Here is a 14566-nt window from a genome sequence, read left to right as displayed (position 1 = left end):
CTGCAAAAGGTTTTATTTCTCTATTTCCCCACAATCTGGTACAAAAATGCTTATAGGTGTGGTGCAGTAGGGAACAATTGTAGCCAGGTCCAGTAATACAGCATTTTTACATTTTCTGAAGCCTGTCAGTCCCGAATGTCATTTAAAATCTTGTCTGTCTTTGTGTGCAGGTGCAACCTTCCTCCTCTCTCCAGTGAATACAGCAAGGATGTTGGATCCAAAACCCAGCTGGTGACTGCAAATCCCAGTATAATTCAGAAAAGGTAGAGAGCACATTTTTCCTTCTCTGGTTGGGGGTAGACAAAAAGAAAAATGCCTTGTCCGTGCTATAGGAATTAGTGCATCAGAGTTTTGTGTTCTCAATAATCCCATCCTGGAAGGTGATCTGGAAAAGGTGAAACAGGCAATGGTTTGGTGTTAGGTGAAATAATTAAAGACTAAACCTCTGATCCTTTCAGTATAAGCAGGAAAACTAAGGGAGGTTTGGACTGATGGGTGCCCCAAACTACTCTGCTGGTCAGGCCAGCTGGCTGCTGCATCTCACAGTTGGTGAAGATGCTGATTTGGGTTTCTCTTTGTTTTGGCAGAGATAACCTCTGGGTCCCCAGTGCCTTTGTATTATTTGTTTGATATTGACTTAGAGAGTGTGAAAGGAGCTAGGATGGAGCTACTTGGCAGGGTGTGATCATACAAGCTTTGCTTTCTTAGGAAACTGGGACAAATTTATGTTGTTTATTAGAGTTGGTTGAAATTTTCCAAATGTCAGTAGCTGATGAGAGTGGGGAAGAGGGAGTAGGGAAAAAAATGTCAGTGCCATCTCTCTGATTTTGCCTTCCTGAATTTTAATTGCCATGTTCTTTGTTTATCATCCAAAATGAGGTAGGCTGTTTTCAGGCAGAACAAGATGTGGTAGTAACCTGCCATGTTCACTGAAAATCACAAGAGAAAAGATACAAACCAAGGGGACAAGCAGGAAATGATTAGGCATAAAGAAGTGTTTAATGTGAGTATTGGGAGGTGAAGGATTGTGAAAGGAAGCAAAGCAGACAAATTAAATACATGGTAGAAAGCCAGGTGCTTTAAAAAGAAGAAAGGCACTGGCTTAGAGACGGATGTTTGATGGTATTTAAAAGCAATATTTTTGCTCTCTTTCAGGAACTGAAGGGTTCTCTAGTTTTGTGTGTGGAAGAGATGCCAGTCTTTGACAGAGTAGAACAGAGAGGGCGAGCACGAGAGAGATGGAGTAATAATGAGCTTCAAGAGCTGATTGCAGGCAGAGAGTGCCTGACTAGGAGAAGGCATAGAAATGCTTGTGGGATGAGATGAAAGCAGAAATGGCAGGGGATGGCGCCAGGTGCTGAGCAAAATGAGAGTTCCCCAGGGCTGTGGACCTGAAGATGGGGAAACTGCAAATCCTGTGGTATGTAGATGGCTACCTGATTTCTGAAGTGGAATGAAATGGCCAGAGCATCCCATGAAGGAAAGATCAGCTTGGCCATGGCATTTGGGGTGAAATGCAGAGGACCAGTGGATTCTTAAACTCAGGCATATTTGTTTTGCACCCTCCCCTCCATCAGGGCCTGGAGTAGAACAATGGCTGTACTTAATATTTTTGAACAGAAAAGGAAAAGTTTTAGTGATGCTTTGAGGAGACTGTGGAGTTTTCCAGCAAGAGGGGAAGGATGGAATGAGCAGATGGGGTGAAGAAGCAGATGGAGAGAGTGAGGTGCTACTTTGGGAGGCGTGGATATCACAAGGAGGAGTGGAGGGGGTGGGAAATGGGTAAAAAGAAAGAGAGGAAAGAAACGGGATTGTGATCAATGTCAGTTTTCAAGGTGAGTGGACAGTAACTGCGATGTAAGAGCTTGGGTGAGAGAGTAGTGTGGATTGTGTGTTGATTAGGGGGAGATACACAACCAGTAACTGAGAGTGACACAGGGAACAAATTCATAGCACTGAAAATTGGCAGAAGCCTCCTTGGAGGCTTTGCTTCCTCCGTCTGGTCAGGAAAATTTTTTTTGAATTTTTTAAACTAATTGACTGATGTTTCCTGTGTGCTGCCCAAAGTAATTTTATCTCCTGTGTGTTAAGTTAGAGTGGGGGAAAAAAGGGTAATCTTGAAAGTTAAAAATAGAGAAAACAGACTACAACTCTGTCATCACTTCCTATGGAATGAAGCTTTTTAAGGAATTAAGGTTGCTTGTACATCCAGACTTTCATGAAATTCAGAGACATTCAGATTGGTGACTGATGTATCTGTTTCTGAGCTGTGAGTTAGCTGGCATCACATAATGACATTATTCATTGTCATTCTTCCCCTCTCCTCTCGTCCTTACTTGAGGCACATTGATATTGATGAGGCTTGACATCTCAATTATCTCTCAAGTGGCTTATGGCAGCTCTGGTGAATTGGTCCTGCAACACCATTCATGGTTTCTAGAAGATTTACCCTTACCAGATAATTTATGGTGATGCATCTTGAGTAGGGCAAAGTTTTCATACTGGGGATGTGGAAGCAATTTTCTGTGTGGTTCTAAAAGCAGAATTAGTGCCTTTAGAAAATCAGATTGTTGGCAGTAGTTATTGCAGAAATACCACCATTTCCCTCTCGATTTAGCACCTTAGGATGGAAGAGTCACAATTTTAATCTAGGAGTACACTGACTTTTAAAATAACTTCTAAACATTGCTTTTTGAAAGCTTAGAGATGAAGTCCCTACTCAGATTTTGGGAGGAAATGTGACTGTGCAGGGAGTACAGTTTTCACTTGTGAAGTATTTTGCTCCGTTCTCATTTGGGTTTGCAAAATGTTGGGGAATGTCCTAGCCTGACTTCAATTAGTGTAATACAGGAGAGCTGACAATAGATGTACTGCGGTAGGAATTTTCCTGTCTGACTAAGAGGGTGCATGATGACTGTCCCAGTTTCTTTTTTTGTCTCCAATTTTTCGCAGGCATCTCTCTTCAGTTAATATTGGAACTCACAGTCCTTCACTCCTGTGTAGAAACTCCTTTTTCCACTTTGCATTCAAAACTTAACTTCTCTGTCAAAGCCTGTGTTGAGGTTGCAGTTGGGGTTGAAATATTGCATAAAGCTGCTCCTGGGGTCAAGGTGACCTTTCCCACCCTCTATCCCCTAATATTGTTGTGGGACTGCAATCCCACATCTTTGATGTTTCCAGTTCATTCCCCTACCATCCTCAGCTTGGCTTTATCTGCAGGGAACTGCTTTGGCAGAAGATTATTTTATATTTGTCCTGGGTTTTCTTTCTAAGAGTAGCTGCTCTAAGTCCCTGTTAGGAAAGATGCACTGCAGTAGTGGGACTTGTGATGTGCCTACAGCCATTCTTAGGACTCTGGGAAAAAATCAACAAGGTTATGTCACTTACAGAGGTTGTTTCCATATTCTTCCCCTCTGTGGAGAGGGACAAGTCAGTGAACATAAAAATTCCTAAGAGGCAGTGGTGATTTTTGACCAATGGCATAAGATTTCTAAGAAAGAAATACAAAGAGTTTGTGGATGTGGATTATTATCTGTTTCTAAAGTCACTAGTTCTGGGCTGTTGAGAAGAAGCAAATTTTATGAATTTCTTGTCATCTTCAACAATTCTTGCAAATGTCATACAATAACACTTTGTCTAAACTTTTAATTAAATCTGCAAACTGTTTGCAGCAGTATTGCTAAGTGCCATGTCTGCTTGTCTGTCTAACCTAAGCACACTTGTATCATCAATAGCATGGAATAATACTTCAGATGGATGCTTCCCAGCACTCAGGAGTTTTAGACCAGCTGATGGTTGTTGCTGAGTGTTTTATCCGTGAGCTATGTGCTTCTGGCCTGTGTGGAAGTAGAAATTACCGTCACTGAATGGGAACATTCTCCTTTCAGTGAATTAATTCACCTTTTGGATCTCTGTGATACTTGACAAGGTTTTGCTGCATCCAGGCTCTTGCACTAAAGCACAATGAAGGAGTGAGACTAAAGACTAAGAAACACAATGATTCTGCCTCTGAGCTTGGAAATGCCAGTTAAATATCACTGCTCTTCATTAGGTTCCCATGGATTTGGAGTGGGATTAAATTTGCTTTCCGGTGTCTCCTACATTTTAGAGACAACTGATAGTCTTTCCTGCTTTCAATCCTGAAGACATCTTTGAATCCAACTGACACTATTGAGAATGAAACGGTGGAACTCAAGCAATAATTAAATTTGATAAAAGCTTCCTTCATCTTTGATTAAATAAATGTACAGTATTATGCCTGTTGCTTACACTCATGAAAATGGCTCATGAGAATTCCTCTTCACTGTGTTTCCATGTAAAACCTACATACTCTCTTCCTAGTTACATTATTATTTGGTAATTGCAAAAGATTAGAAAAGGAAAGATGGAAACCTACCCATAAAATATGTTATTGAAGGACAACCCTTTGTGCTTATCTTGTCCTTTTTTTAGAAGTCAAATGATGAGAAAATCTTTCCCAGTAAAGTCAATTGGTCATCAGATTTTAAATACTTCATCTAGAGGTTCTTTTTTCATTCCTAGTGTCTGAATATATCTCAGATTATTTCATTGAGAAGAAGTCCAAAGTGATAAGAATAATTAATTCACACTTTATGTTCTCCTGCAAGAGTCTCTGAACCCCTGTGCCAACAGCAAAGGGATAAAATTTCTGGGAAGTACTTCTTAAGAGGTGAGACTGTGATAAACTCTTCTGTGTATGGAGGTTGCTTAAAGCTATATTTGTTGGTAATCAATTTTTCCCCTCCTCCAATACAAAGTTTCTTTAAAAACCTTTACATTTATAAGTGATGCCTTAGTTTCTCTTTGTGAGGAACATCTATTTTTGTCCTTGTTTGAACAGAAAGGGAAGCGAAACTGTGGGGTTGGAAGGGATTTCCTAGAGAACCGACAGAAGTCTCCAGGTTACAGTAATTTCAAGAGCAAATTGATGTGGGGATGAAATGGGAAATTGTAAATGAAATCTCATGAAATCATGGTTTGATGCTTTCTCATAGACAGAAATAAATGTTTTATTACAGACTTAAGGGACTTCTAGGTAAACCAGTAGTTGTAATTAATCAGAGATGGAAGATACCAGGATTGAAATAATCCATTTGGATCAGTGACTGAAATACCCTCAAATTTCAATTCTACTGTGTGTTTATTGTCAGACTGGAGAGGAATAGGATTACTTTACACACGCATTTGTCCTAAACTGGTATTTTGATGATAATCATCTTTATCTCCATTGTGAATGACATTTTACTTGCAAAATCTTTGCCTTACCAAAATCACCAGTGCTTACCCATCTGTGGGGATATTCATTAACACATTGTCTCACACATTTTCATTTTCTTGGCAAGCCATGGCAGGAAGGCTGTTGCTTTCCATTCCTCCCCCCTCTCCCACCTCCTGGTGTCTTCTTCAGACCACTGTATCCCAGAGTCTGCCAGCACTGCCAAACAGAGAGACAGCCAGCTGTCTGATTTGCCATTATTAGCTCTGTGAAATGGGAAAGCTATATATGTCCTTGAGCAAAAAATGCTTTTAATTAAGGTGCTCTTTTCATCCTTATATTCCTGCAGTAGGACTTGATGTGAGAGCTTCTAAATCCTACTACCAGTATGTGGCATAGTAATCAAGTGTCTTATATTTTAGTATGTGACTAATGTCTTAAAAGTCATTGGAATGATTTAGTGCCTTGTATGGACAACCCAACCTTTTTCAGAGTAACACCTCCAAAGATTTTTAAATGCCTAATTCATGTTTAGGTAACCAATCTTTCTTTTCAGTCGTTGACATTAATCTGAATTTTTTACCACTATTGCATCTCTTGGATATTTTGGATACTGATAGGAAAGCAAATGTATGTATATATATATTTGTTTCTTTTAAATGAAGATACAAGGCATCCTGCAATCTGAAGGACTGCAGATAATGAGAACACAGAAAACTGCTACTTCTCTGTAGTCTGCCAGATTGTGACATTCCCACTTCTTTTGTTCCTGTCTCTGAATCACTTCCATGGTTTGCAGCATCTGCAGCCATGTGATCCCATAAGCTGCAAAGAAAACCTGCAAATTCAGGAGAAGGTCACAGGAATGTAGAAATTATCCTTATGGGTAGCAGGCCAAAAGCTTTAGTTAAAGCATAGATGTCAGAGAGGCAGAGGGGTTAATCAGGGTTTGTTTTCTCATTAGACAGCTGGGGATTGCTGAGAATGACATAAGCACCTGAGAAGGCTGGTAGGTTTTATTCCTCAGTGGGAAGGCTGAATCAGTAGCACTTTTAATAGATGCTGAAGGAAAAGGATGAATGGAGAGAGAAATGCCTGTGTGGAGTCCTTTAGGGGAACAGACTGTCTCCTGTGCAAATCACTGTAGTACTTCACAGACTTAAGGGACTTCTAGGCAAACCAGAAGGTAGAAATTTTTTTCAGGAGTTTATAAATAAACAGCGAGAGTAATATCAGAGCCACTAAGGAAGAATTTTTGGGACTTTCTTCCACGTGTTTTTAGGAGATGGTAAAAAAAGCAAAATAATGCCTTGGGAGAGGTTTAGATTAGATACTAGGAAAGATTTTTTTCACTGAGAGGGTTTTAAAGCATTGGAGCACATAGCTCAGGGAAGTGGAATCACCACCCCTGAAAGTGTTGCAAAAATGTGTGGATATGGCACTTGGGGACATGGTTTAATGGTGAAAATGGTGCTGGTTGATGGCTGGACTTGATTATCTGACAGGTCTTTTCAAACCTTGATGATTCTGTGATTCTGTCTGTATTAAAAGAGGTGTGGGGGAAATGAAGGGCAGAAGAAAGCAGTTAGTCTGACTTAGTTCAGTCCACAGAAAGAGAGTGGAAATGGTTAAACACAGAAGGAAGCATCTCCATGCTCAGAAGGTCCTTCCCAGGAGGTAACAAAGAACTTAAATATCATCATCATTGAGGGGAAAGTATTGGCAGGGATTAAAACCTATTTTCAAAGCCCAGGTGTGCAGGGTGTGAAAGCCAAATTTCCAAAGCTGAGAGCTGCTGATCCTGAGTGATTCATGTTCCATAAGAAGCCTTGTGAGCAGCTTAGTTCTGACCACTCTAGAATGTGTTCTTAAACTTAGAGGGAGGCAAGTGGGAGAAGAAGGTGTCAAGCAGCTCTACTCACGGGCTCATTACTGTCCATTAAGAGGTCTTTGGGGGAAAGGTTCTGTTTTTCTTGTAGAGATGGCTCTGTTTCACTGGTATGCAGGCTGACAGAATGAACAATTAGGTAGCTGGATATGTGCAAAATGGGTACAATATTTATGGAAGCCAGCATTTCAAAATGAAGTAACAGGCAGATGAGTTTTGGAGGTTTTTTTTACCAGAAATCTTTGTATTTCTCTTGTGAGTTAGTTGAATTTCTGAAGGTGGCCTCAGAGCAGCCAACAGGACAGGGAATTTGATTGCAGAGTGTTCCTCCAGTGGTTTCCCTGGGCCACAGGTGGGATTTTGTGGTGCAGAGGGATTCAAATCAACATGTAATGTGCGACCTAAAGGGGCATCAGTTCATTTGCATCTTCCACCAGAGAGCTTAAGAGCAGGAATTCCTCTGCAGGAGGGTAAGAGGGTCTCAAAAGGTGGATGGTGGTGACAGGGAGACAGTTCAGTGAAGAAAGAGGTCTTACTGTCTGTGATGCTCCTGGTGTGGCTTCAATTCTCCCAAATGTAAATGGAGAAAACACACAGCAGAGGTGTCTGCATTTTAGGAGGGCATGTGAGAGGTTGTTGTGATTATTTGTACACAAGGAAGACTGTTCTCTCAATTTCTGACTCAGCAGAACCACAGAGGCTGAATTCTGTCAGCACTCAGGACATATCAAGGGATGGTGTGTTGGTTTGAGCTCTGCCTCCTGTCAGTTTGTCATCCCTGTGAGACTGAGCTTTGCAGTGCATTTGCTGGTGTTAATTAAAGCCTGACTATTTGGGGAATAATCATAAAATAAGCTCGGGCTTGCATGAGTTGAAATTTGAAAAATTGGAATACAGAGCTAAATCAGAGTGTGTAGACAGCTTGTAATGTTGAACTGTGTTATTAACAGCTAATAAAAGATGGAGCTGTAAAATGGGAGTATAAAAGATCTCCAATAGAGGAATTTTAACACTCTCCCTTGGGGACATGAACATACAGTTGTGAGATTTGGCATTGCTGATTTTGGCAGCTGCCTGTGCATTTGGATCACTTGTGCACTTCTCACTGAGGCAGGAAGGGTGCTAAAATCAGACCCTTAAGGTTCTGACTCTTTTAAGTCAAATTGCACACTCAAATTAAGAGTTTATTTCACGTGAGTTTTGAAACAATACACAAGAGATTTTTCAAGTGTCTTAGAATAAGAAACTTTAGCTACTTCGTGAAATTTTTGTACAGAAAATCTTACTATTGTTTTTAACTTCATTTGTGCCAGCCTCTATAGCTGGCTTGCCTCGGGGGGTATGGATTCTTTGTACTTTACAAGGAAAAAGAAAATAATTTTTCAGACTGGAATGTTCCACTGTGACTTTCCTACCTGATTTTTTTTTTTTCTAGAAGGATAGCAAACGATGTGCAAAATGACAACCTGGTCTCATAAAAGGTGTCCCTGCCCATTGCAGTGGGGCTGAAAACAGGGACCTTTGAGATCCCTTACAACCCAGACCATTCTGTGATTCTCCAAAAATACATGTATTGGTACATTTCTAATTAATTTATTCTATTACATTGTGGGAGGGTGTTGATTCTTGGGTGGTAATTATTACTTCTGCTACTATTGGCAGGCCTTACTTACAAACAAGACAGTGTTTCTGCCTGGGTTTATGCCCAGAGCAATGTTTCTAATTAGTAGCAGTGGTGAATTTGTACTCAGAATATTCTTAGCTGAATTTTTCAGTGCCCTGCCTGTTTCATACAGCAGGCTGGCATTGAGATGGAGCTCAGGCTAGAGCAGAGAGCTGAGCCTGTCACTGTTTCCATGGCAAAAGGTCATCCCGTGGTTTCAAACATTGAGGCTCATTTAAAACTTCTGTCAAGATTTCCTTCCTCCTGCTGGTCTGGCTCTTACCAGCTGCAGTCTCTGCTCTCTTGTACTACCCAGTAATGAAGTACTGTGAATCAGTGATGTAGATTTACACCAGATGGTTGTATTTACTATCCAGCTAAGAGGGAGTAATCTAGTATTACCTTTTCCAACCCCATCCCAGGCAGGGACTGGCTGACACTATGGGTAGATTTTTAAATCCCCACATCTGAGCATGTAATTTGTAAAATTCTTCTTACTCTCTGGAGATTATCCTTGCCGAGGTGACTTAGCCAAATGTTGGCAGTGCTGCAAATACACAATGAAAGCAGCTACCACCTTGGCAGGTTTGGGTTGAAATGTTTGTTAAAGCCCAGCTTGAGGAGGATTCACAGAATCATGGAATGGCATAGGTTGTGAGGGACCCCTGGAGATCAGCCTCTGCTCAAGCAAGGCCACCTAGTCCTGGCAGCCCATGTACTGCTTTGGAGATTTGCAGGAAAAACTTGAAATCTGGTCTGTAGACATACTCATAGCACTCTTCTACTCACTCCCAGCGACAATAGCAGAGACTTTCAAAAGGAGTAAAAGACAAATTAGAGTAATCTTGATAAAATGGTGAAACATGACCCAGTTGTCTTTTATAAAGCTCAGCTCAGTAACTGAAAGATCTACTTACACTCCATAAGGTGAAAGGGTGTGGTCCTTAGATTCATTAGACTAATCAAACTTGCTCTTGATGGGGTAAAGAGTTGCTTTTCAGATATTTCTGGCCAGTCTGTCCTACCTTTCTTTATGGTTTTGCCAGACTGCTGTTTGGGGAAAAAAGCAAGTAGTCATGGCAAGGAAACAGTAAGAGTTAAGTGTCATTTTTTAAGAAAACAATTGACTTGTGACAAACAAAAAAAAGCCCTGCAACCAAACACAGCATTCTTTAATAGCAGGTGCACTGATCAATTTTTTGAGACCTGGGCTTTGTAACAGAAGACACCAATTTACTCAGATACATACCAGAGGTTGCCAGTTAAATACAGTGAGGTCCTGGCATCAGTGCCAGGTTTGTTGTAAGCTCCCGTTATTTGTGGAGGATAGGGAGGGTGAATAGCCAGGGGGAAGCCTTGGAAATCTGCATCAAAGGTGGAGCTTCTGTGCTGATCAGAAGATGATTGTGCTGCATATGTTCATGCCACTTCAGAAGGTGCATTTTTGTAAGTTTAAGTCAAGCTGCTGTTTACAGACTGCTGCAGAGGTGGAGCATTTAGGAACGTGGATGAAATACCCCTGTCCCTCATTTTCAGACAGGATAACAGAAACACGAGGAGCTGTGGCACACCAGCAGTGAGTCAGAGTGAAGTCCAGAGCAGCATATCTCTGGCTCTTTGCCCAGTCTTTGATCAGAGGTATTTGCTGAGGTACCTCATGGGAAGAAGACTTAATGTTCTTGGCTGCTCACAAAGGTTCTTTCATGAGTATTAAATTGGCATAAAGAGATTAATGAGACCTGCCAGAAAATCTGTTTCTGTCCACAGAGTTGCTAATTGCTGTTCACACACTTGTCAGGATATTGCAGGGTTTGGTTCTCATCTCTGACGTTTCTTCCTCAGATGCAGGGCTGCACAGCAAGTGACAAACTTCCTGTCCAAGAAATCTTCCTCTGGCATGGAGTGGCAGGACCCTGAGCATCCTGCTTTCCTAGGAGCCAGTGATATCCATCAGGGATGTGTCTCCTGTTAGTTTTCCACAATCACTGAGCAGCCACAGCACAGAAGGACCTTCAACATCCTCCTTTTATTTTTGTCAGTGTTCCTGGATGTTGCTGGGTCAGCTAAGTTCCACAGTACTGTTTGCCCTTCCTCTCATTTTGCCCCTTGAGACCTTGCATGAAAATATGTCTCTCTGACATGAAGCCTTAAATAACCACCATTGGCAACAGTCCTGGAATCCCATGGAAAAAGAATCATCAATTAATCAGTGGTGGTGGTTAGTGTTACTTACTTACTTGAAATAAAGTGGGTGTGAGATATCAGTAGGGTTTTTTTCCCTGTGTGTGCTTACTAGTTGCAAAGGAAAATTCTGTCCTATAGAGTGAAATGCCTTTTAAGGGACTGATTCCTTCTTCATATGAAGGGAATTTTTGCTTGACAGCTTCCAGATTGTGTTTTGTTGTCTTCAGGTGGCTCTACTGAGGATCTGCTGGCAATGCTTAGATAACAGAGATATGAGAGCTGAAGCCCTGACCCAGAATTTTCCATATGAATTTTTCTTGTCTTGCACTGTTCAGAAAGGCTTCTCATTCCCTGAAGGATGCTCAGTGTTCATAGTGGCAGCAATAGTCCAGTGGTCAGGGCAGAAACTGGGAAGCAGGGTTTATGCTGTGTGATAACTTTCAGATGTCAGGAAAGATCTTTTGCTTTAGATCATTTGTTGGAGAAATTGGCTGTGATGCTACTGGCAAAGAAGGTAGTTGGTTTTTAGAGTAGGTGTGGAGTTCCTGATGGCCTTGGTTGGAACTCAAACAACATCCTCTGCTTAGAACTGGAGGGAAACTGCTTTTGCCTTTGTAAACTGGGTGAAGTTCCTAAATTGAGCTGGGATATCAGGTAATCGGATTCCCATTCTCTATTTTATGCTTTATTAAACCATTTATTCTGGCTTCCAGTGTAAAGTAGCACTGTCTAACTGAGGGTGTTCATGGGGGCTGAATGCAGCTTTTGGAAACCTTCTGTCCAGTCTCACTTCCAGGGGAGCAGGTGGGATAGCTGGTCCAGCAGCAAACACAGTCTGAGTAGCCAAGTGACTCCTTCCCAGCCTAACAAAGTGAAAATTGCTGCTGCTGAAACCAGGGAGGGATGGGGTGGACTGGCAGGCTGAGACAAGGTGGAGGAAGAGCTCGGGGGCTGAAGGGGGTGTTGTTGGCAGATACAAAGATCTAAACCCCAGATCTGCTTCTCCTCTTTCTTGCACTGTGTTTTCCCCTTTCCTCACTAGAGATGCCACACCAGATCTGTGTGCTGGGAAGCCAAGCTCTGTCAGTGCCACAGGACAGCTGATGGGAGGTACTGTGTGCCCTTAACAAGGCATATGTTCCCGCTGTGTTGCAGACACACCAGCCATGGACATCCTTCAGCAGCCTCTTGGGAAGGACTGCTCTGTGAATTGCTCATCAAGTTCTTTGCCTCCTCTTTGAGTGCAGAGTGCCAGAGGTTCTGAGCCGTGCAGAGTTACTGAGGGGTTGTGTGCAGGGGCTGGGAGCAGTGAGTGCAAGCTGTTCAGGCAGCTCTGACAGCAGCAGCCTCCAGAAAGGGGACAGCCTAGGACGTGATGAAGGGACAGCCTTCAGGAGGGTGGCTCTCTAATAGAGCCAGGCATATGTTGGCACTGGTTTTCTGGGCATATCCTGTCACTTGGTGACAAAAATTGGTTTGAACCTGAATTTTCCGTCCCTTTGTACACTTGCTGACAGCAGCTAAGAAGACTTCTTTTTAAAATATTTGCTGAATCTGTAAATTTGTCCTGAATTCTAGGACATATTAAAGAGAGGGGAAAAAAAGGGGGCTGAATAAAGAATTTTAAGAGCAAGCTGTTTATAAGGTAGGAATTAATCAGCTATCTCCCATCTTGCTGCAGCCATGGACTTTTGAATGAGAGCAACTTAAATGTGTTCAGTGCTCCTAACAAACTGCTTAGAAATTGCACAACACAGGTCATTTCAACAATTAAATAATTTTCAGTGACATTTTGATGTGCACATGGATCACTCAGTGCACTTAGGAACACTCAGTAGCCCTCCTGATAGCTCTGGTGTTGGTTTATTTGCTCTGCCATATTCACTTAGCTCTGAGTCATCGTGAGTTGATGCAGAAATTATCTATGAGTCTCTTCTTGATATTTAAATTATATTATGTTAAGCAGCGTGCTTCATGCCATATAAGCCTTGACTCAAAGATCTGGCTGGATTAGCCATGCAGGCACAGCTGGAGATACAGATAATGGATAACATCCTCAGCTGGTGTATTATATCCATATAATTCTAGGGAAGCCAAGGGAGCTACACTAATTCTCACCATCTGAACAGCTACAGTTCCTGCAATTGCTCTCTCTCGACTGCCAAAGCTTATGTTTGTGCCTTTGTGCTTCTCCAGCTGAACTTAATGATATCCCTGGTGCCTGAATGGGGCAGAGTGCCCTGTAAACAACAGGCTTTGTTTTGAATCTGAGTGGTAGTGCTGGGAGCTGCCTTTGCCTTTCCTCAGAATCGAGATGTGTGCAGCACTTCTGGAGGACCAGATTTCGGTCACTTGTGAGGTACTTGTGGTTTTTATTGTACCCTTCATTTGTAATGGAGGTAGCACTGAATGAAGGCTGGTTATTTAAATTAGCAATTCATAAGCCCATTTCATACCACAGCCCTTAATTAGAGACACATTCCCCATTTCCTTTACCATTTAAATTATTTGCACTTGTGTCTGCTTTCCAGCTATCCACAGTCAAACATAAACAAATACAAATTATTACAGAAATCTATTACATAAACAAGCCTCTACTTCTTAAAAACTCAGGTAAATAATTTCTGCATTTTCAAAAGGTATTTTTCCCTAGTCCTTAGGAAAAATTTAAGTACAAAAAACCAACACTCCAGCATTATTTGTGGTCTTGACCAAATGTGTTAAAAGGAGTAGTTTGAACTGTGTCTTAGCCCTCCTCCAAAACTAATCAATCCTCTGCGGTTTCTCAAAGACAGGAGAAGCTGCTTTACCTGGTGAACAACATTTGCAGCTGCTGTGTTGCACTTCAAGAAGCATCATGGATAACTGTGTTTGCATCTAAACATTTTGGATGGAAGGCCCCATGAAAAACGTTGCCTAATTCCCATCAGTTAAGGTTAGCAAGCAGAAAAACTCTGAATCAAATTCTTAATAGCCTTTTATTCTCATTGTAGTGTTCTGTCTCCCAAACCAGTTACTCTGGATTTGCAATTATGTAATTAACAGCAGAATTTGGGTTTATTTTGTAGGAATACTCAACTTACTAGGAACCAGAAGCTCTTGGTTATTAGCTGAAATTTTAATTTCTTCTTGTTTTTATTCAATGATGAACTACAGAATGACTAAGACAGCCCTTCTGGCAATGTTTAACATTTACAGAAAACTTAGTGTCTCCAGAAGCCTCTCACTCTCAGTTCCTATGTATTTTCCAATGCCCATGCCTTTAAATTCATGTGGTTTCTTTGGAGAGTGTGATCGAATATTTTCATGGTGGATAGCAGGGAAGGCTTCCTCATATTTTGCAACCTGACATCATGATGATCATGATTTTGTTACCCACAAACCAGCAATGTGCTTTTGGCCACCCAAACAGTAATGTTCCTTTCTCCAGGAATCAGCCAGGCAGTCGTGTGTGTGTGTGGCAGCAGCAACATGTTATAAAAAAAGACTCTGTTACTCCATTTTTAATTTACTGCTGCTTCACTTTGCTTTTGCCAGGGGACACTTGGAGCAGTTGGAGTGTGAGGAAGAGCTCCCTCACCTTTCCTTGGATGTA

General features: G+C 41.6%; 1 protein-coding gene across 1 annotated transcript in view; it reads left to right on the top strand.

The window, feature by feature from the left end:
• The window catches only part of ST8SIA1 (ST8 alpha-N-acetyl-neuraminide alpha-2,8-sialyltransferase 1), a 102893-nt gene that overhangs the window by 56476 nt on the left and 31851 nt on the right, over positions 1–14566 (top strand). Inside the window, exon 4 of the mRNA XM_085049142.1 lies at positions 171–263. Coding sequence (XP_084905268.1) covers positions 171–263 — 93 coding nt within the window. The remainder of the gene's footprint in view (positions 1–170; positions 264–14566) is intronic.

The sequence above is a fragment of the Lichenostomus cassidix genome, chromosome 1Aa (genome assembly GCF_008360975.1).
Source record: "Lichenostomus cassidix isolate B80296 chromosome 1Aa, HeHo_3.0, whole genome shotgun sequence".
In the NCBI taxonomy this organism is placed as follows: domain Eukaryota; kingdom Metazoa; phylum Chordata; class Aves; order Passeriformes; family Meliphagidae; genus Lichenostomus; species Lichenostomus cassidix.
This window is presented reverse-complemented; position numbering and strand designations above follow the sequence as displayed.